At 40.0% G+C, this 23978-nt stretch overlaps 3 protein-coding genes across 3 annotated transcripts; 1 reads left to right on the top strand and 2 right to left on the bottom strand.

Moving 5' to 3' along the window:
• The first annotated feature begins 439 nt into the window (after positions 1-439).
• On the top strand, positions 440-2370 carry LOC103705040 (heat stress transcription factor B-4-like). The gene is made up of 2 exons (XM_008788630.4): positions 440-779; positions 1527-2370. The coding sequence occupies exons 1-2, from the start codon at positions 531-533 to the stop codon at positions 2115-2117; spliced, it is 840 nt and encodes a 279-aa protein (XP_008786852.1). The 5' UTR covers positions 440-530; the 3' UTR covers positions 2118-2370.
• A 5550-nt stretch (positions 2371-7920) lies between these two features.
• Positions 7921-14117, bottom strand: LOC103705041 (uncharacterized). Its single transcript, XM_008788631.5, has 6 exons — positions 13356-14117; positions 12137-12189; positions 11950-12014; positions 11785-11863; positions 8580-8879; positions 7921-8462 (listed from the first exon to the last, which is right to left on the bottom strand). The coding sequence occupies exons 1-6, from the start codon at positions 13763-13765 to the stop codon at positions 8308-8310; spliced, it is 1062 nt and encodes a 353-aa protein (XP_008786853.4). The 5' UTR covers positions 13766-14117; the 3' UTR covers positions 7921-8307.
• Positions 14118-22009: 7892 nt separating this feature from the next.
• Positions 22010-23760, bottom strand: LOC103705042 (transcription factor bHLH106-like). Its single transcript, XM_088710930.2, has 2 exons — positions 23380-23760; positions 22010-22781 (listed from the first exon to the last, which is right to left on the bottom strand). The coding sequence occupies exons 1-2, from the start codon at positions 23626-23628 to the stop codon at positions 22335-22337; spliced, it is 696 nt and encodes a 231-aa protein (XP_088567056.1). The 5' UTR covers positions 23629-23760; the 3' UTR covers positions 22010-22334.
• Between the last annotated feature and the right edge of the window lie 218 nt (positions 23761-23978).

Below are 23978 nucleotides of genomic sequence, written 5' to 3'. Positions count from 1 at the left end.
CATGCAGACAGGGAGAGAACTCTATACGGTGACTCAAATAGAGAATATGTTTGTCTTATGCCTATTTAACACTACACTTGTTGAGAGTTAAAAAAATTATAGGCCTATTTATTTGTACGGCGACAAAATGAGCCAACACCAATAATAAGCGCAAATATTAAAAGCCTTTTCTTAGTAATGTAAGAAGATATTTAGCGAAAGCCTTCTTTTTTTCAGCAAACATTTAGTGAAAGCTTTCACGATTTCCCATAAGCTCCCAGCACTGTCAAGTAAATAATTTTAAAATGTTATAAATAATGATCCAGAAAAAAGGTTGTGGCTAGAAAGGTTCCAAATGTTTTCAGATAATGCAGATAAAGAAAATGAACTACTAATTGGCTCTTGTATTAAATGTACATGTAAAAACATTAAATGAAGCATATATGTTAGTCCTGTGATCACAAAAGCCTATGCATATATATAATCATGAGTGAGAGAGAGAGAGAGGGTTTGAGGCAATATTGGGGCTCCGGTTCTCTCTTTGCTTTGCAATGGCTTTCTTGATGGGGAGATGTGGTGAGATGATGGTTTCTGTGGACTCTCACAAGCCAGTTCCAGCACCCTTCCTGACCAAGACCTACCAGCTCGTTGATGATCCTTGCACTGATCACATTGTATCCTGGGGTGAAGAAGAAACCACCTTTGTGGTGTGGAGACCTCCTGAATTTGCAAGGGATCTCCTGCCCAACTACTTCAAGCACAACAACTTCTCAAGCTTTGTAAGGCAGCTTAACACCTATGTAAGCATCTCAAAAACTCTTGATATCTTTTTCCTTCAAAAATATCACATTGAATGCTTTTCTTCCATCTGTTTCAGTGGGTTATTTTATTTTCCAGAGTTAGAAATGCTGTCATCTGGCTTTCTTCCCCATGATCCTTCCATGAAGTTCAGTTATCGAGTTCAATGGATATTACTGTCTAGTTTATCAGCAAAAACATCGAAATTTTGTATGTTTTTCTTATGTGCAACAGTTCTTAGCTTTCTATATACTGTTATAGTGAGGGATCTTTATTTCTTTCAGCAACTGTCTGATGGAAAAAAATTCTCGTTGTCACCTGCTTTTTATTTTCTCAAAATGTTGTATGAAGTTGGTTCACGATGGACTTGATGAGCATCACCAAGTGACTCGGACGCAATGACTTCATTCCCATCCCTTAATCTTTCTTGAGGTCCCATCACATCATGTTGTGTGATTTTATTTTTGAGAACATCATGTTGTATGATTTCAACAAAGTATTTTGTTTCTCCTCCATAATCTCTCATGTGTCTCTCTGGTCAAGTTACAACTCAACTTGCTTTATTCATTCATGTCAGAATTTCATTGTGTCACACTCTCAAAAAAATCGGTATATCTTATCTTCAATGTTTTAAAAAAAACCATGAGGCTATTAAAAACTTCACATGGGTTATGTGCAACTCCCCAGATATGGTGTACAGAGGAGAGTGAGGGAGAAATTTAATGTCCTTATCTTTTATATACGTCCAGGGATTCAGAAAGATTGTTGCAGATAGGTGGGAGTTCGCAAATGAGTTCTTCAGAAAAGGGGAGAAGCATTTACTCACTGAGATCCACAGAAGGAAAAGCCCTCAAGTTCCTCACCACTACCACCACAACCACCAACACTACCATGAATCGCCACCTCCTTTCCAAGGTCCAGATGAAATGACCAGCTGGATCGAGCCTCCCCTACCGCTCCCCAGTGGTGACGCCGAGTTCCTCTCGGCTCTTTCGGAGGACAATCAGAGACTGAGGAGAAAGAACTCCCTCCTCTTATCAGAGCTCTCACACATGAAGAAGCTATACAATGACATAATCTACTTCATCCAAAACCATGTCACCTCAACACCCCCTGACCGAAGGCTTGTGAACCCAAGGCCTGGTAGACTTATAGAACTCGCTCCTGATGATCAACTTCAGTCTCCTTCAGAGCTCCAAAAAGGATCAAAAAATCGCTTCTCGGCGACCATGCCCGGGGACTCCGACAGCACCGTCAAGCTCTTTGGTGTTTCCATTCATGGCAAGAAGAGATTGCACACTGAGACAGCCTGCGGTGAAAACTCAAATGCAAGTGATTAGAACAATAGGGAGGAATTGTTGGAAGAAAAGGTTTTGTTTGGAAGAATTAAGACTACTGAGACCAACTCCCATCGTGAGGGCGTTCAGTTTGAACTGTTGTTGTAGAAGACCTTATATGCTGTTACGGACTTTGTGCTCCTTGCTCTTCCCTTCTCGTGGAAGTTGATCAGTCTTTTTTTTTTTTTTAATGATGATTAGAAGTGTAGTGTACTGACATTATATTATATTATTAAGTCCTTCAAATATTTCTTTATCTTTATGAATATCCCTCTCAGACAACTATGCTGAAAGCAGCAGTGCACTGATTCTTCTGGTCTTCTATCAATTATTTGCAGTCCTCCAGCTGAAACGTCAAAGGTTATAGATGATCTGCTATAGATTTGAGATTCCTTTCATCATAGAAGCGTAGAAATCCATCATGGTTGTGATGAGCCCCTTAATAGGTGCTTTGGGCAATCATTCACCCATGTTTCTTGTATCTTTTCTCGCAGAAAGAGGAGAGTGGAGTGGGGAATGGCAGCCGTTAAAGCGTCGGAAAAGGATGGAAAAGTTAAAAAGTTTAAGTAGATGGGATGTACATAGCCTTCCGAGTTATTCAAGTATGCCAGCTTTATCATGTAGTAATAATTTATCCACATGGCTGGATTGTTCGAGTCAGAATACACTCAGTCAAAACGTTAGTGTCTTACTATTGGCTTTTGATTCCTTAACTCTGTGTTAAATTTTCTTCCTCAAAGACATCTCAGGTTGGACGACTGCCCCTAACATTTGTCTACTAGCTGCTTAAATCTACTTACATTTAGATGGTAACGTCATTATTTAAGAAGCAACCATTTTTTTTTCTTAAAAAAAAAAAACGATTTCCGGCCTAAGGGCCGAAAGCTCGCTGGGTTCCCTCCGGCGGACAGGCATCTGAGGAAGGCGGCGGAACCGCACCACGACCTCAGTTCCCTGAACCCCAAGGGAGACCGGAGCCACCACCGGCGGACAGGCTTCTGAGGGAGGTTTTCTTGCGGCAAAACCTCACCTCCTCGGTCCCCTGAACCCCGAGGGGAGCCAGACGGGCTCCTCGCTCCGTCAGTCGTTCCGCCGGAAGGCGGTCAATAGTGACAGCGAAGCACTCCGCTTGCCCGAGGCGTTAAGCCACGGCGCGAGGGAATTTTCTGGGTCCATCCCAGAAATCCGGGATATGTTTATTATATATCATTAGTAACTTTTAAGACTTCTATCAAAATAGGTTGTTTAGAGGATTCTAAGTTGGGAAAGCTTTAGGAAGAATTGAGGAGATTTTTAGGGTCAACTTGTTGAAAAATAATATATTTGATAAAATCTTATAAATCTCTTTTATATAGTTTTATTGTTTTATCTTCGATATTTAATTAATGGCTTTCTGCATGCACTAAATAAATAAATAAATACAGTTTTGATGTAATCTGGTTTAAAGCATGCTATGAAAGGCGCTTTCTTCAGAGTAGGGGTGCAAATGGGCCGGATCGGATCGGGTCCTGAGTGACCCCGACTCTATTCGGTTTTTTGTTCGGATTTTAATTTTGGACCCAGATCCGACCCGGTTGAAGATCGGATCGGGTCGGGTCTAAGTCGGGTCCGGGTCGGATCCGGATCCGGGTCCGAGTCGGGTCGAGTTCGGATCCGAATCGGATCCATTTTTTGTGCTTTTGGAAAAAAAATTTAGGCAAACCTAATTTGGCCATATCATAACTATGAGGTGCTAGGTGACTCATGACTTGAAAGACTTGCAATTGACCTCTAATCAGAACAGATGACCCATGACGAACTAAGTAAGTCCGTCTACAAGCCAAATTTCATATCACACTATTTTTTATCTATATGACTGATTGGACGGAACTTGGTGTCTCCCAGCTCCCCTCTCAGGAGGGCAAAGAAAATCCCAGACCTTCTTCCAAAATCCAATTCCATTGCAGAAACTGGCACATGATCCATATTCAGTTCAGCGTCCCCTCACTTTCTCCCTTCAAAAGTTAAAAGAAACAAAAACCAAAAAACAGAAGGAAAAAAAAAAACCCAGCTACCGAGACACCAGAGCTTTCAACAGTGTAATAGATCGAGAGAAAATTCGAGCTTTTTTTTTCCTCTCTCCCTCTCTCTTTCTCTCTCTCTCTTCGGGTCCATTCGGGTCGGGTCGGGTCCGTTCGGTAAACCCAGACCCGGCCCAGAAAATGATTCAGATCCAATTTTTGGACCCGACCCGGATCCGCGGGTCCTAAAATCCAGGTCGGGTCGGGTCTACGCAGGTCGGGTCGAGTCGGGTCGGATCACAGATCAACCCGACCCATTTGCAGCCTTACTTTAGAGTAGAATTCGTCCTGCCCAAGTGTAAATAGTTGATAGTGGCCTACTCTTAAGATACAACGAAACGCTTAGTGATCTCCTTGAAGTACACTCTAACAAAGGAGAATTAGGGTCGAACCCGAATTAGCTAAATTTAGATGTGTTGAAAATCAGCAAATTTGATTGAAGCAATCTTTCAATCTCTTATATGTGGACACAATCCTCTTCTTTAATGCTTATTGGGTGCATTTGAGTTCACTCATTTAGTGCTCTCAATTTTTTTTTCCTAATTTGGAGTTATTCAAATGAAAAGGAGATATATTGATGGATGGAAAGTACGATCTCTTTTCTATTTATAGATGTGAAAGGGTTAGTATGATTAGATGTTTGAGCATCTTTTTGTTGAATGTATCGCTTCACATAATCTATCCATTCATCTAGGATTGCATCCCTTGGGATCACCATCATATCAGATAGGTCTTTTCATAAGAATGCATGTTTTCATCTACATAAGTCTTCCGAAGAGTCCACTTGCAAAGCATCCCTTCGGAATGTATTATGAGAAAAGAAAGCTTCTTGATACCTCATGAGAAACAATTAGAGATATGTCCGTAAAATTTTTCTAGAATTTTAAGAGAGAAGAGAGATAAAAATAAAAAATTAAATTTTATCTAAGTAGAAAACTAAGTTATTTGGGGATTTAAGATAAGTTTTTATATTTAACTAGATTTATGTTTTGAAAAATATTCAATATAGAATTCTAAAATCTCAAAATTTTAAATTAAATATTTATCAATAAACCAACACAACTATATATCAATTAACTCAAATTTTGTAGAGATTCACACCAAAATAATGGTTTGCCAAACTTTAGGAAAGATAAAGTGTTCACAGTAAAACGAAGAAGGTTAGTAGCTTGGTAGGAAAATCTGTATTGTCAGTCATGGATTTGTACTCATGGAAGCATCCAAAAGGAAACAAAATAAATAAATAAATAAAGATTAGGGGGAATAAAGAAGACTATATTTGTTTCAAAAATAAATTAAAATTCAATACATAGTCACACCCACTTAGTCATAAAAATTTTGCATTATATGCTTCTATCACAATAAAGGTTGCTTAAAATCGTGATAAATGTTTCCATCATAACGCAGGTTAATCAAGGTTGTGATGATAGTAACTATAATGCTGAAGCACCAAACACATAATATGAAAATCGCCATCTTTTGTTTTCATTCCTTCAAGCCCATATGTGGCCCGCCATGCAGAGGTGGATTTCTTAATCTAATAGCAATTACTTCGGAAATATTAAAGCCTAGTAGAATAATCTTGTGCAATCTAGGAAGATTCATAGAACCACAAATTAGGCCAGGCTATATTCACAAAATTCACAAGAATATCTTTCAATTGGGTTGGCCTGAATCGGCTGAGAGAGATCTGATTGACATGTGTTGGGCAAGACCTCATATTCTATAATACTAGAAATTCTGTGTCCAATTCTAACAATCTTGCGGGATTATCTAAAGACACTCTTAATATCATAATATGGGAGTTTCAATTGCAATCTGTCATATATATATATATATATATATATATATATATATATATATGTTTATAATGCTATTATAGCACAAGACCATAACAAAAACAATCTTTTCGAATAAAGCATGCACAGAAAGAGACAAGGCTCGGTGTTTGTGTATGCGCGCTGCCAATGTGATGCCCACACCTTAATGATGCTATAACTACTAAAGTGAATGGAACATTTAATTGATGCACCTAAAAGACAACGTTGTCATTATTAGACATGGGCCTTGGCATCCATCCCCAGTGCCTCTTGTGTCTTGTGGCTGAGTCTGTGGATCATGTCTTGTTCCAATGTCAGTGCATGCAATATGAAAGTGTGCCATGGTCCCATCCGGGATCTAGGGTGATATGTCTTCATTCATGCAGCAGGTTAGTCGATGGGCGTCTGTCCTACGATTTAAGTAGGTGACTACTGTGGTGACCTGTATAGCATATCAGATCTGGCTACTCTTGGGGCATCTCATCGGGTATTCTTTATTTGGGAGCCCCCACCTCCGAGTTTTCTCAAGGTTAATTTTGACGAATGTGTACTGGATTGCGGTAGCAGGAGAGGAGCAGGCTTCGTCATTAGGAGTCCAAACTTCAAGGTAATTGCGGGTGGTGGTTGTCAAATTTTCAATACCTCTGTTTCGGGCGCGGAGTTAAGGGCTGCCTGGAGTGGCCTAAGGTATGCTTTGAGGATGACTCGGCCACTGTCATTGGTTGGATCTAGCAGAGTGTAGGAGGGGTGGGTGACTACCATCCTTTTCTTAAGGATATTCGGGAGATGGTAAGGGGTGGAATGGCCCTGCAGGCCAAGCATGTGTATCGTGAGGTCAACAAGGTAGCAGATTGGATAGCTTCCTATGTGGCTAACTACTCTGAAGAGACCCTGTGGCTGGAGGAGAGGAGTCTACCCAGTACATTACGGGACTTGTTATCTTTTAATTTCTTTGTGTGTATTCATACCCGCTATGTATAATACATCTATTTGAGAAAAAAAAAAAAAGTAGACATGGTTTTAACCATCATAGAGCACCCAGTAGCGCATAATACACCCAAAATATATACATGTACGATGCTGCCCATATAAGCTCCTAATGTCTTGGAAATTGAAATGGTGCTGAGAATTACTCCGTTCCTGATATCTTAGCCCAATAAATCGATATATCCCGATCTATTGACCTGTACAAAACCAGTATACAAAATGAGATTCTTTAAGCAATTTATTTTATCTTTATAATTTTTTTTAAGTTATTAAATATTGGGATTATCATAGAATCATTATATCATATCTTGATATATAGGCTATTACATTTTTCTTGTTCTTGACAAATTAAAAACTCTTTGGCCTACCACCGGGCGGTAGAAATCCAAAATTAAGAACTTTGTTCTAGAAGAAAATTGTTTTTTTTTTCACTTCTCACAATAGAATTTCCACATAAGCTAATCTCTATTTGATGCAGATAACCTCCATGGAAGCCAACCTCACCCGGGCTAGAGTTCAGTTCAGAATTCAGATGAAGATGAAAACACTTTTCCTTTTTTTTTTCCTGTTTAAAGTTTGTGATCTGATATTTTGTACCCTGAGGGAAAAAAAAAGGTATGCCTACAGACCAGCATCACTTGATCCGATATTTCTTTTTAGTTGGTGCATCAGCATGGGCCAGATAGGAAACAGGGTGTGGTCTGTCAGAAATTGTCAGCTAAATCCCATTAGAATTTAATCAGGATCCAACAGCTCGATGGATTACAATACGTTGCCCAAGCGTGATGGGCACTATGGTAAATCAGTAAGCTGCTAAATAATATCCAGAAGGGCCATCATCAAATTGTCATGACTTCTTATTCATTTCTCAAATATATGGCCAGAACCAACGGCATCTGGAATTCCAGGCAATCACACATCCTTAAACAGAGAGCAAAATGCTTTAAACAGGAGTTCACTTATATTAATTCCATCCTCTTCATTTATACAAGGATTCCATTCCGACCCTACAATACATGCATCTCAACATACAGCAAGTCTTATGAACACCCAACTGCAGGTAATCAAAAAATTATGCAGTTTGGTTACAAGAAGAGCAAACTAGAACATTATTTACTCATGACATAAAATTCTAGTACAAGCTGACACGGTTCCATTAGGGAATACTGAATGAGGAAGAGCAGGGACTTGAATCAATATTCCAGATTCAGTAGTTTGAATTCTTCCATATTATATATTTATGGAGGTAATAAGGGTCTCAGGCTGTTTGCATGCAATAGTTCACATGGAGAGGGGACCCCTTTGCTTTAATCTACTCTCCAAACATTAAACTGTGCTGATATCCACTTTACTCTTATGAATCTGGAAGGCAGGGGTAATCCAGCTTCCACAGCTGCACTGAATGCCTGACCAATTGAAGTACCCGAGGCGTGCATCACAATGGATGCATGAGAGCTTTCCTTCCAGTGCACCCTCTTCAACTGTCACATTTACAAGCAATAAATCCAAGTTGCCCGTGCTTGCTCTACTTCCAGCCAAATATAAATGCAAAAAATTTGGGTAAGTAGAGATTCAGAAAAAGGATCAAATTGCTTTACCTGAGGTCATCCACTTCAAAGGCTCAACAAATAAAGAAGAGCATTCTGGCTCCTGAAACCTGTTGAATGGGTTGCCACTTTTTCTTTTTTGCCACTCGAAGCAAGTCTCACCCTCGCCGGGCACATGGCTAACGACATTGTCTTGCAATGCAACAATTCTGCGGCACTTTTTGCAGCGGTAGACAGTTCTCTTCTTATCTCCCTTGGAGGCTTGCTCAGAAGAGCTGGACTCCACAGCCAAACCAGGGTCAGCTCCAAATATGGAGCCATCTATTTTCTCTCCTTGTTTATAAGAATGACCTAAGAAAAGAGGTTCAACCATCAAACATGGAATTTCCGAGAAACAGGTGATGTTTGTCATCTAGTGGAATCAAGTCCACAAATATTAATATCAAACAAAAAGTCCACGAACACAAAATGACAAAGAAAGTTAGATAATTCCATCACAATCGAATTGTATATGTCGTGCCATGCAGATAAAAGAAAACAATCTCATAGTTGTTGAAAGTGATTCACAAATTATATCTAAATTTTATAGTAATAAAGCTTAACTATAGGAATATAAAGATAATGTCAAATAAATAAAAGGATTTTTTGCATGAATACCCTCCTAAATATTGGATTTTGCATGAATACCCTTCCAAAATTGATATTTGCATGTATATCCTCGTAAAACATTTGTTTTGCCATTCCACCTTTTTTTTATTTTTGTTTTTGCATATGTACCAATGCTATCTAACGACGTTAAAACATTAAAGGTTTCAAATTAAAATGATTAAAATACCTTTAATGGATAGACATGCAAATAGATCGCGATTCCGATAGCGTGCGTATAAAAAAAAATAAAAATTTATCTTATCGGCGTATCGTATAAAAAGAAGAATAAAAATTTATCGGAAATTCTCAGGAAGAGGGGGTCCTCGCAGTGAATCGGATCTTCGGGCAACCAACCCAACCCGGCACATCCAATTCCGATCAACAACTTGGAGGTATGGAAAGAAGACAAGAACAATAGCGTAATTTTAAATTTTATTTTATTTTTAATTAATATAAATATGATTTTTCTTAACACCGTTAGAACAATCGTTACATTACGAGCATTTGTACAATAACAGAGTTTTACAAGGGTATACATACAAATATCAATTTTGGAAGGGATTCATGCAAAATCCGATATTTAGAAGGGTATCCATGCAAAAAACCCTAAATAAAAAAACAAATTATCATAGGATACTTTGCAATTAATAGAGGCCCGAACAAATTCAATAACATAATTACAATATATGATTCGTTCACTTGAACTTATTTGTATCTATTTCATTTGTTTCAGGCTCATGCTTGCTACCATGAACAACTTCAAGCCATCCCGACACCTTCTGATAGCACCAAAATTAGGACGAGGAATGTTGTCACTGATGCGAGCATCCTTAAATCTATTGAAGTTTGGTGCCAGATTAACGAGGTAGTGCACTCCAATAAATGTAGTCGACCAATTACTAGTGAATAATAGAAAATAAAATTGCCAAAGCTACATATCCCAATTTTAATGACACCATGAAATGTGCAGGCAACCATATGCATATGAATGGAAAGCCATGATTTTTCTATGGTACATGAATAGCATATCTCAGACAGCCTAATGTATGCCAGGATATTTTTTTTATTGCTTCTTATTTCTTACCATATTTGAGTATTCCTTGAAAAATTTTATGCATTTCTTGTAGCTCCAAAACAAAAAAGGGCTTCTGAAGCATCTGGAATAGTAACTTTTCTGTTTTCCATTATAACATAATTAATTTCAACATTAAACTCGAACACCTTTAAAGAGATAACAATATAAAAACAATAATATGAAGATGAGTTAATGATCTGACCTCAATGATGAAGAAGAAAATTGATGATTTTGAAATAAATCTGATTTACAAGGACCAAAGCCTAGGACCCAATTTCCCAATTATCATGTGCTTCCCTCAACATCAGGAAAGAAGCTATAATTATGGGCATGCAGCTGAATGAAGCAAGCTAATTCTTTAACAAATCCTTCATTCTACACTTGATTTTAGTTGCCCATATACTTTGTTAGGTTATCCAGAAAAATGTATGGTGCATTAAATAATGCATGTTTCCAAATCCTTCTAGTTATTTATATACTTGGGCATGGGATCTCGAACAAGATATACAATACACATGCTTAAACTAGCATTAATAGCGCCTTGAGTAATTGAAGGTTGAGATCATACACTTTTGTCCAGCGCACGTAGCATTTCTCCCTCACTAATCTCATTAACAACTGAAATCCTACATGTCGCAGTTCTGTTTCTGTTGGGTAACCTCCAAGAAGATACTCTCTGCCACCATAGCAATTTATGGATATCCTATGACAACTCTCCTTGCCGTTGATACTGGCAATCTCTTTCAGAAAACTAACTTTTTATCCTACAGATCCTCTAACATAAAAATAGTTTCTATTTATTGAAATGGAAACACTAAGTTTTCATGCTTTCTTGAATAATGGTGATCATGCAACCACAAGAACTCAATGATTTAATATTGTTCTATAAAGGGTCCAAGAGATCAAATGCAAATACCAAGCCCAACCAATCAAGGAGAAAAGGAAAGTATCAAGTCTACAAATGTGAAAGGAAAGAAGATTTTGATTTTTGTCCAACAGCACAAGATACAATCATACAGAAGCAACAGTGCAGCTGTGGACTTATTGCAAATTTATAAGAAAATAAGATTGCAAGAATTGATTTTAACTAGAATGCTTGCAAGCTTTCCAATGAAAATTTTATAACTGTTAAAATTTGTAATGGCCCCATCAGGCAAGTTATGTGAGGTAGAATCAGCAGTCTGGAATGTTATAGGTTTGACTGGTACTATATTTCGGGCGATCTTTGGGTTAAATCTAGAGGATCTAAGCTGGCTGCATAATTTGTAAAACTTTATCATCATTTGTTTTCAGGAATCTTCAACAATTGGTACTTTCTTCTGGAAATTTGAGATCACATATTTTTTTTGAATTTTTTTACATCAAAGTCATGAAAATATGCTAATGCAGAATAAATTTCTCCACATTAAGATATCCACTATAAAGAACTAAACAAATAAAATTAGGAAGCTGATGGAACAACAGAGATATATTCTCATTTGGCATTCGCACTATTTAGACAAAACATCCATCCAGAGTGATATGAAAACTCACCCAATACTTTTAAGCGGAAGCGTTTATAGATGGGGCTTGTGGTATCTACTTGAAAACCCATTTCTTCAAACAATTTTAACTGCAATTATTTGAAGGTAGACAATTAAAATTTCAGTGCAAGACAGCTCTTTATATTATTAATTCAATATCAAAAATTAAGGGAACCTGATCCAGAAAACCATCATTTGGGCAAATAAACTCGCAACTTTCTCGCAAGGATTCAAGTGCATCTGGAACAAAAGAAGAGGTATGACATTACTGAGAGAACTTGATCACTACCAATCCAACTTTTCTGTAAGTCTAGTAATGCTCTATGCAAATAGCTAAACAAACAAACAAAAAAAATCCAAACCTTCTAAGGATCTTTGTTCTGTTCTCATGAGATATGCAGTAATGACAGCAGCACTGCAACAAAACACATAATGCCGAAAAAAAGTATGTAAACCAGAGATAGACGAACTGAAACATGATGTAACGGAATAAACAGACACAGTACTAATCAAATAAACATTCAGCATGATCGACCTGAATAACAAGTCCAATATTAGGCTCCAAAAGCAAAAGTGTTAGTACAGCACAAATAATACTCTCAAATGCAAGGTCCAAATAGTTTCATTTCTAATAGCTGCCAAAGAAACACTTTCATTAGCAAACGCTGCATTACATCAAAAGAAAAAAGAACTAAATGGAATCCAATAAGACAAGGAACTCAAAAGTCCACACCATCTATGGACAAAGAAAGCCAAGAATCAAGTTCCCTAAAACTAAAACCAGCACACCAAGAATTAAACTATCTTAAAACAAAAGCACTAACTAACATCCACGGGGTGCTTCTAGGATGATATTACCTCTCACCCTCTGAGCGAGAGGTCGGGAGTTCAATTCCTAGTGGCGTCGGCCCACTCTTCAGCCCCTGATGAGCAAAGCCCCAATTCTGCGAGCTTGACTCAGTCTGCCTGGGGGCCTGGGTTGGAGCCTAGGTGGGGTAGGGTCAATACAGGTGAGCAGGTGGGCAACTCAATAAAAATGATGAGCATAAACAGTTAACATCATAAGGAGATATTCATTCCTATCATTCACTTAATGTGTTATTCCAGGTATGTTATGAAAATGAAAGTTTCCTGCTCCTTCCTAGCCATCTAGCAATTGTGGATTCATGTGCTTTTCCATAAGAATAAATCTTAGTCCTCCATGGTGCAATTTCTCAACATGAGTAAGGTGTTTTCCACCATCCGTATAAGCAAACAGCCACAGAGCATCTTCAGCAATATGGTTGCCATTTACCAATTATATTAGTCAGGAAGAAAGAAAGAAAGAAAAAATAAAAACCAATCTTTCGAAGCCTATGGATTACAAAACAACTGATTACCATCCTAGAATCATAAAAAGAGTGGATATTTAAAAAGGGAGACCAAATCAGTTCTAGATCACAAATCTCGACCACACCAAAAGATCTCGAATCCAAAATCGAATTTATACTGCAAAAAGGGCAATACCGGTCCACCCAAATGGCAATATCTAACTCTGATCAAACGATTTCCCCATAAAACTATTCGCGTAAACACCCATACCTTCTCGACACACCGGCAAAGCAATGCACCAGAACCGATCCCTCCTTCCTACTCTCGTCAACGAAATCCAAACAAACATCCAAATAATCCAGCAAATCTTCATCCTCCGTGTCCCTCAGCGGCACCGCCATCCTCACCAGCTTCAGCTCCCGCCCGGCATACTCCAGCGAATACAGCAGCTTGTCCGGCGCCAAGGACTTCTTCGGCAGCGACTCATCCGCCCCAACAAACACTTTCCGGATCTCCTTGGTGGGGATCGAGAGGCCCGGCCGCCAGTCCGAGAAGAAGGAGATCGACGCCGAGCTGAGGAGCGAAAGGACGTGAGTGAACTCTGTACTCGCGCTCTGGAGCACCTCCGCCGCGTCGCTGATGTTGCCGAAGAAGAGCCGGTCCCGAACCAGATGCGGCATCGCCGGACCCTAAAAGTCGCTTTGGTTTGGAGGAATTCTTTCCCTGACCTTGATAATCCCTAATCCGAATACCAGATTTTGGGAAGAAGAGCAGAGATATATAAGCTAAAACTGGGCTTCTCTGCGACAAATGGGGATTTTTTTTGTTTTTCTAACTCTAATTTTGATTCGGAAACGGAAATCTTTACTAGGAAAAATTTTCTTTCCCTTTTTGTTCGGAAATTGGACTGGAGAATCTATTCTCCAAAGTTCTTTGTACAATTAAAAAAAAAAAACAGCGTTTTTCCCTTCTTGCTTCCGTGCCGTGAACTAGGGTTTGCTTTTGGGACGCCAGTTATAGGCTCTCGCACGTGTGAATTGACGCCCGGGGGGGGGGGGGGATCAAACGTGCGACTGGCGTGGGGGCCACGGAGGTTGTGAGAGGTGACATGGCCCTGCGGCCATGGAGTGAATACTTACGTGGCAATTGGGAGCCTTTGATTGGTTGACGGATGGGTGGTGAGGTGTGGTGTGGGCCCAAATGCCGTTACCGAGCGTCATCTTAATCAAAAAAATGCAAAAAAAAAGGAAAAAGAAAATCTTGAAATAGTGATGAAAGATGGCGAGTGATTTGTTATGATTTGGTGTAGGATGGGGGACGGATTTGGTGTTCGATCCGGGATGTGGAACGCTGTTTTGATGCCAATCTTTAGTTTACACGTGGTTGCTTATTGCTTTGACATGGTGTTATTTCTTTCTCAATCCATGCAAACAAACAAATAAACAAAAATAATTTAGTTAGAATTACAACGACAATAGAGAAAAATAAGCATGCCTTCCCATAGCCAAAGTCGAATTAAGCTATCACATTTGCACGTTAATTTATAATAACATGGGCTTTATATATGCGAACAAATGACTGATATCTCATATAAACAATTATGATCCAAGATTCGTTCAAAGTCAAAGTACACCGACAATCATGAAATTTATTCCTGTTCAAAATACAAAAAAATAAAATAAAAAATCCTTCCAAAATAAGAAAATTTCATAAAAAATTCCATCACACGGGAGAATCTTAGAGCGAGCTGCTGAATATTTTTTTCTTTGTGTAAATTACATCATATGATAAAATCATCTTGAGTCGACTGCTAAATATCTTTTCCTTTGTATAAATTTCATAATGTGAGAAATTGTCGTGAGTCGAAACCGTCATGAGTCAACTGTTGAATAACGTTTCTTGTATGAATTCCATATTGCCATCAATTTGATCCTCCAACCCTTCATGATCTTTGTTCCAGATGAGAAAAAATTAACGATATGTTTCTATAATAAAATAGAGCTAAACTGCATCAATGTCACCAAAAAATGATATTCAATTTCTCCAAAAAAAAAAACATAATCCTCGTGCAAAATAAAATAGAGCTAAATTATATCAATGTCACAATAAAGCGAGAGAGAGAGAGAGAGAGAGAGAGAGAGAGAGAGATTCAATTTCTCCAAACAAAATTTAATCCTCATGCAAATAACAACAAAAACACCTTCTTCTTTTTTTCTTGAAACTTTATACATGAAACACCCACAGAGATTCAATTTCTCGAAAGAAAACATAATCCTAGTGCAAAATAAAATAGAGCTAAACCATACCGATGTCCCGGACGGAGAGAGAGAGAGAGAGAGAGAGAGAGAGAGAGAGAGAGAGAGAGAGATTCAGTTTCTCCTGACAAACAAAATGTATCCTCATACAAATAACAACAAAAATAGTTTATTTTTTTCTGTGAACTTCATACATCAAGCACAAGCAGAGTTCCAAGGTTTCAGGCAAGTTGCAGGGTGTTGACGCAAGTAAACTTCAAGCAGCGAAGGATGGATGTAGAAATTGGGCATCTAATGGGATATTCCTGCCTGTTTGCAACCTTTCCAGCAGGTCACATAACGTGGCAGGCTGTTTCAAAGTCTCTCACCGCCACCACCTCCAATAATACCAAGTTCGAGGGCGACTCACACGCAAGACTCCAACCGGCGATTTATTTGCATGGCGACGCAGATTCCCTCAGGTCGACGGAGAGATCCGGTGAAGGTAGATGGAGACAGGAGACAGTCTTTTCCATGCAGTAGGATTCTAGACATTTGTCCAATGTGTGAAAATTAGAATGCATTTTATGCATGCGTTTGCACAAGTTGCTGTCTGCTGTTGTAGCTGGATCAGCCAGGTCTAGACCAATCTAGTGGAGCCCATATCATGTGATGGGAGGTGGAGGGTGGCATTGGAGAAAGAATGTTTGATGGCCAATTGATTGGGTGGCTCACTGATTGGGATGCCACTTGCCATTTTGTACTTTAAGGTGGGAGGAAAGAGAGGAGGAGAAGGCAATCAATTGGTGGCATATGCCACCAAAATAATAAGATAGGGTGCATGAATGAGTCATCCAATGTGCCTGTTAGCCATGATAATGCACCATTGCAGATTCTTTCCTTGAATTATTGGGTCTTTCTTTTTTTACGAGGATTTCTTCACTTTGAATCATGATCTTGACCACCGAGGTGATAGCACGGTAGAAACAGAGCTTTGATTCCACAGGAGTAGTTCAGGTTTGAAACGTGCGGGCGTTGATTAAATTTGGGGACCGGATGCCCTCCGTCTGGTTTATTCAGTGAAGTCGCTATTTAATCTGTCGTTATTTAGATGGTGCTGGTGTGACGTACTCACATGGAAATAGGGCTGCCACGCTGGTGAGGCTCTGCCACGGGTGGAGAGAATATGAATAAAAAATATTCTATCCGCATGGAACACTCTCCAACCAAGAGGAGGCCCAGTGGGGGTTGCTACGTGGGTGAGGTTCGCCGATGGATGTAAATTTTCTAAGAAGGTTGGATGTAAATTTTGAAAAAATAGAGGTGTGAGAATGCAAACTAAGTGACGGCCGATGGAGCAATTTCAAGTGGTGAATGGTATTGGCATGAAAAACCATGACTCAAGTCTCTGAGCTTGCAGCTCAGTGGGATACTCAATCGCGTCTTAGATGAGAGATCGAGGGTATTCGTAGGCACTGTCCTTCAAATTTCAGTTACCAATAAAAAGTTTTGGTTTTGCAAATGGAGGCTTGATTTATGGCCATAAAATGTCAGCCCACAAGTATCCTATGGTCATTAAAAGAACATAATTTTTTTTCTCATGGACATATAACAATGCACACGGGACTGATTTATTTATCTTTCTGGAAACCTGTATGCAACAAGATGATGTGCTCTGCCATTGTCATTTATCTATAGTTAACTAAATATGTAAAAATTATTTTTTCAAACATATATCTAAGCATCAGCTTTTTTTTTTTTTTAAAGGTATGTACAAGTAGGTAGCCTAAGGTCCGCACCATGAGAGAATACCAGCTTTGGTTTTGGACCTCTGCAGGTAGTGGCCTACATGGGCCATAAGCTTAGTACAAATTGCATATGGTTGGTGGCAGGCTGCTGTGTGATCCTATTGAAACTTTTGAATATCCTTAGCTCAGTCTAGGTCATGTTGCATCTCTATTCGCAGAGCATCCTCACGATTTTGAAAGGGTGGTGCAATTTGGCAGGTCTGGAGTAAACTGGGCACGAGTAGTCCAAGGTTCAACATGGTTCAAGAGCAGTTTTCGCTTGAGGCCAGCTGGTTTAGCCTACATGGCATGATATGAGTTCTTGGCTTGTGCAAATGGTATAAAGCTACGGAGTCACAACCATATGCTGATACAAAATGTGCAAGGTTATCAGTTGGTTATCTGTATTGCCATCCTATCCTATCCTGGTAGCTCTCTTCCTAGCTTGGACGGCCTAAGAAGGAGGATTTTTACTCTTGGGACGTTCAGAGCTGCACATATTTTCAGAGAGGCAAACAAGTCCGCGGATTAGGTAGCTTTCTTCGTGGCCAAACACTTGGGTTGTATTATTTGTTATTCGGCCTAGTCAGTTCTTTCCCGGTTACGTGATGTATTATATTATATGCTGATGCTAATGATTATATTTATGCTAGGGCTATGCTGCCTAAACTTGAGAGAGAGAGAAAGAGAGAGATGCTTGCTGATCATCATGATGCTTTAACAAGACAATGTGATCCTCTATGACTAATGTCAGGTGTTTGCTATGTCACTAAAATATGCATGCTTGCTAAGAAAACGATGCCGTGAGATCCATTCTTGGATGGATGATTAAAGGAGTCAGTTTTTTAATCGCAGTACATCGAAATCGTACTGAAAATTTTGTTAATATCTCAAATATCACTTGCTCCAGTCGCGCCATTTTCTTCTTTTGCCAAACATTTGGACATGTCCACTGTCAAGCTTGATCTGCTGCAATTCACCATCTTCTGATGATCGTAAACTTCGTAAGTTTCAGTTAAGAAATGCAGTGCAGCTCTCTGTAGACAACATAGACTCGCACACATAACAATTTAGGCATAACAATTTAGGCTAAATGGGCAAGAGCAGGCCCACCTCAGGCCTTAGGTAAGGCCTGGTTCAGTTTTCGGTTTTTTTTCTTCTCCATCTTTCTTCTTCTTCTTCTTCTTCTTCTTCTTCTTCTTCTTCTTCATATTTTTACTCTTGCACTGGTGAAGCCCTAGGGGGATAGTAGGATTGAACCAGATCTCTTGCTTGTTTTATTATTAAAAGTATCTGATGCCATATTACTAAAAGTATGAATGCCTAGAGACATTTTGGGCCTGAATTCGGCTTCTGAGAATTGGTTTCAAACCAGGAGGGGGCACAGCCTTGAGTTGTAAATTCCGGCCCAGATAGGCTTTGAACAGATAGGAACATTGCTGGTGCGGCTCGGCTCGGCCCAAGACAGCGCATAACCAAATCTTGTATTGCCAACATTAAAACGATTTCTAGGGAATTTTATTAAGGATATTTCAAAATGTCAAACAGATTGTGTCAAATAGATTATATATAATCACGTTGACTAGTTCCACAAGCAAACAAGTATACACATATAATCCAGTTCAATTCTCCTTAATTAGGCTTCTCTACAAGTGATCAATATAAAGGCAGGCCTAAGGGCGCCGAAGGATTGTTCCAAGTGATTGTTTTTCGCTTGACCGTAGTTTTGAAACTATACAATTAGGCTTTCTATAAGCAATTTCATATATGATTTGCTTAAATATTTCAAAATAATGTTTATATGCACCAATTTCTAGCTATGATGTCCCCCAAGATAGTATCTTTCTAGATTACGATAAAGTTGGTACAAATTTTCCTACCAGTAGTCTAGTGCAAAGTTTCATGCTAATAGCCCCTTGATTGCAAAAACTTGTTTGGTTAGGGACGTAAACCGAAAGCTGCAAGGATTGAGATTGCAATCCTTATTACTTGATCTTCACACTGATTTTAAAAGAAATGAGGCAATCCCTTGATCCCAACACTAGTTGAGAGCACAATTTTACTGCATGGTGCCTCTTTTTGATGACATTAATTTTCACACAATTACAAACAAGCAGTTAGGGTAGATGATTTGGTGGCCAAGTTTAGTATACCTCAGGGTGAATTTTCTCATGAGCCCATAGCTATCCTAGTGAACCAGTGATATCAGCCTATCTTTTTCAGTTTTAGTCCCTTTTTTATTTTTTTTGGGTGCGCGAGAGAAATGTTAACTTATTTTCGGAGAAATGGAAAGTTGGTGAAGCTTTTAAAAGACGATATATGATTTGTCCAGAATTTACCCAATATTCAGTAAATAAGAGACCAGAATATCAACTTATCCGGTGGCCATACAATTAAGTCCTACTGCCTTAAGAATTAGTTAAGTTTATGAATATAATTAATAAGTCCATTTAAGATATTAAAATAAAGTTCCCAATAACTCGGAACAACGCAGTATGTATCCACAAGTATGTTAGAATAAATCATTTCATATTGGCCAATTTCAGACCAGATGGACTTGAGCATTAATCTTAGTTTCCAGACATTTGGACCTTGACTGGTCTTATTCCCCAATATTTTTGACCCTGCTACAATCTCTTCAATAAAATCTTTGGTCCATGTCTCTCGTGCCGGTCCATATATTTTTTTTTCTTTTTTTTCTTTTTGCTAAAGAAAAGCGATAGGGGGGGAGGAAGGGACAAGCCCACTCCCGCGTAGCAGCCCCACTGGGCCCCCACCCCGCCAGGAGAATGTTCGATGTGGGCAGAAATGGCCGTATATTAGAATAAATCATTTCATATTGGCCAATTTCAGACCAGATGGACTTGAGCATTAATCTTAGTTTCCAGATATTTGGACCTTGACTGGTCTTATTCCCCAATATTTTTGACCCTGCTACAATCTCTTCAATAAAACCTTTGGTCCATGTCTCTCGTACCGGTCCATATATTTTTTTTTCTTCTCCTATGAAATGAGATTTCCCTCCTGTATCTTAAATAATAATAACAACAACAACAACAACAACAACAAAGCAGGAGCAACAATAATATAATAATAATAACAAAATTGAAAAAAAAATCAGGTTAAGTTTGAGCTCAGTGCCATTCTTGGACTGATTTGGACAGAGATAGCTCATGAGACTTACTGAGCTCACGGCAACGGACCCCCATTGGCCACCCTATAAGCATTACGCGATGCTGACATTATCATAAAGAGAAGGACAAAAAGCTTGGCACGAGACATAGCTCGAACTCAAAGGAGGACAAAGCAGCTTTAACCACCCACCACCACACACCCCACTGTAGCCGACCAACAAACATCCCTCCATGAAACTGTGCTCGATCTCCTCTTCTTTTCATCCTTCTGCCTTCTTCCTCCCACGCAGATAATCATTGCTCTCAAGCGTGCACGTCAAAAGCCTCGGCTCTTTTTAGATTTCACCCTCCCCTTCCCTACCTTGGATAAAAAGTGAAAAACTATGATAAAAGCTAGCTAAAAAGAATATTATGAATGCGTAAAAGGAGGGGGAGAAGGACTGCAGAAGGAATGGAAAAAGAAGTGCCCACGCCTGGGGGCACACACGGCCAAATGGAGGAAAGCCTCCATCTTTTGTCTGGCTTTCTCTGGCTCACGCATGATTGCGGCCTCTGACACCGGTCCGGCACGCGCGCCGGGCCCGTTGCACGCCTTCGTCCGGCGGGCTCGGGGGAAGGGAGGTGGTCCCTCGCAAATAGAGGAGAGATGGTCGCCATTGGTGCACTACGTGTTCATCACAAGACACTCCCATGAGGGTCTCATGATCACCCGAAACCTCCTTGTATATACTAATATATTGTTCATAAGTCCCTTATTTTTCGTTTGTGCACTGCTTCATAAGTTACAAACTGCATGGTTTTTCTACAAGTCGTTCATTGTTGTAAATATTTGGATTTTCTTTGGACAAATATATTTGGAGATTTAAAATACTATCACAGCTGTGATCTCTTCCATGCCTACTGGCCATTTCTATAGTTCCATTACTTTAATACTCCTAGCTACCTTGCTTTTTTAGTGTGTGCGCGTTTGTATTGTGTGTTTAACCGAGCTAAACATGAGCTATAATCACATGGACAGCTTAGGAGTAGAGGAGTCGGAATATAATTAGATTTCTCTTTCTACCACCAGAGAACCCATGGTTTTGTTGGGATCGATGCTGTTCTTGAAGGCTGCCGGTATCAGGTTTCCAGTGGTGGAAGAATCTTAAAGGAGAAAATTGTATGGGAGAATGAGAATATCCACCAAGCAAAGCTATCAAAAGCCAAGCCAATCCACTGTTTGCTGCACGCCCGAATCGTTGGTTGCAGCTCTAGCTCCTGTTACTGCACTAGTGCCGATCTCTTCCCCTCAGCAAGTCCTTTTACTGTACCGAAATCTTTTTACACAGATTACAAGCAGTATTGTTGTGGAAATCAGCCATACGAAGCTTGCTTGCCATCCATCCAAAGAGCCCAGAATACCATAGAAAACCAGCTTTAGGACCATCCGGAATATCCTATACTCTAAAAGTTAAAAACTTAATTAACCACAGCTTCTCTTCCATCCCTATTCTTAAGTCTCTCCCTCACTTCCTTTGCAACCTAAATGGAATATCTACCAAGAACTCAAAAAGCTCCTCCTTATACCCGTAATATTTCAAGATAGTCTAAACAAACAATTTGAGAAATTGAAGGTGGATAAGATCCTTTCCACAAAATGTTCGTGGGACTTGCCGTCATCCAACTCACAAATATTTTGCATCGATCACACTCTTCTGATGTGATATACATTTCAAATCCCTCCTCCTTTCTTATGAAAGAGCAAAAAGATAAGGAAGAACATAGATCAGTATCAAAACAATAAGTACTCCATGCGGATATAAAAGCTAGCAATATATGGCATGGCCCATGTATGATAGACTATATTATCTCCCATTGTGTAGTTCCAAAACTAATCTTAATCTACATACTCTTGCTTGATCAACACTAGCGCAGTTTCTCTGCATACCGTTATTACAGTAAATTAATAGCTTATAGCAATGTCATTCTTCCTTGCAATCTCCAAACTTGACACTCACAACAAACCCTAAATCACCACCATCAAGAAGCGGAAGCTCCAAATCCAAACACAAAGCCAAAAACAAATATCACCACCACAGGGAAGAAGGAGGGTCCTCAGGCCAAACTCCGGTCCTGGACACGCCGCCGTTTGGACCTGTCGTCGGAGACTGGCTGGTCCACCAGAGCCTTGAGAGCATCCCTCAGGAAGGCACCACCGGAACCCTCGCCATCCTCCGCCTCCTCCTCGTCATACTCTTCTTTCTCTCTGGCAACGACCAGCACGTTGCGCACCCTCCCACCAAGCGTCGCAATCTCAGCTCTCAGAGTCTTGAGGCGGAGGGACCGAAGGGTCTCTATGAGCTCAGGCAGCAGATCAGACCGGTCCTCGCAGCACAGCGAGGCCTCGAACACTGACCCTTGACCATTGGAGCTGGAGGAGGGAAGAACAACGATCTCGTCGTTTTCAGTGGGGAAGAGCTGGTTCTCTGTGATTTCGGCTGTCTGCTGCTTTAAATCTCTAACGCGTTCTACTGCCTTTGCCAAAAGGGACGCTTTGTCTGTCTATGGAGGAAGCATAAAACAATAATTGAAGACAAACAGAAGGGAATGAACATAACCCTAACCTTAAAAAAGAAAAGTAGAAGGTAAAGCAACTTCAAATAATTCACAGTAAGAACTCATAAGGCTCCATCAAACCCCACTTATCCCTATTAAGCTAGTTCGCTCCAAAAACCCTAATCCTTGTCAACTGGTTCTGATGCAAAAGGAAAAAGTTCGTTCCGCCTTGGAATCAATCCTAAAATCACATATAGTTAAAAGGAATTATATGAAACCCTAGCTAGTGACTTTCTCAAACCCTAACCCTAGAAAGTTCTTCATAATCCTTAACAAGTAAGAAGGCCATAGTTCTACCACGACAAACTCTATCAAGTGTCATGTATGACAACTTCTCCACATACGAAAACAAACTGAATATCATGTCACTGCACGAAATCCATCCAAATGTTTTCTTTACAAGATACTGCTAATTTTAGAAGCTAAGCATGAGTTAAATAAAAACAAGTAGAAAATTAAATTGTATCCCTAAGTCTAACCAGCCTTATAAATTCTTGAAGGAGGAGAGAGAGTGGTACAGTCTGGTGCAATTTCTAGAACAAACCTTGGGGTCGCAGGCAAGAATGGTCCGAAGACGATCGAGGTGGGACTTGATCCTCTCCCTCCGCCGCTTCTCGGCCTCACGGTGGTTCCGGGATGCGATGAGGGCCCGATCCATGGATGCATCACCGCCGCTGCCGCTGCCCATCTCCATGGGGTAGAACGAGCCCATGAAGTAACCCGGCATGGCCACGGCGGCGCCGCTCCCTCCGGGGTTGCCCCCGTCCCGGCTAACCGACAAGCTCCGGTACATGCTGGACGTCTCCTCCGATCAAAGTGACACAGAGGTAGATCCTAGGGAGTGCTGTGGTCTGACCGAGAAGGGAATATGTGCGTGAGTGCGGGTGTTCCCACTTTGCTGTGTTTCTCGCACGAGAGAGATCGAGTGGACGCTATTTAGAGGCACTCGAACGAAGAAAGAGATAGGGAATGGAGATCAGCTGGATGATGCTTTGTATGGGACACTGAAATGTGTGTGGATTTAGGTTGGAATCTGGGACATGAAAGTTGTTCGCTGAAGTGGTGTCTGCCGTTTGGTGTGGGCTGACGTGGCATACATGTGAGGGTAGTGATAGGTTGTACACGATTGACCGCAATTGCTAC

Source organism: Phoenix dactylifera, chromosome 14 (assembly GCF_051530095.1).
Source record: "Phoenix dactylifera cultivar Ajwa chromosome 14, Ajwa_hap1_PhDact_Kaust_v1.1, whole genome shotgun sequence".
NCBI classification, from domain to species: domain Eukaryota; kingdom Viridiplantae; phylum Streptophyta; class Magnoliopsida; order Arecales; family Arecaceae; genus Phoenix; species Phoenix dactylifera.
Note: the sequence above shows the minus strand (reverse complement) of the source record. Positions and strands in the feature narration are given on the sequence as shown.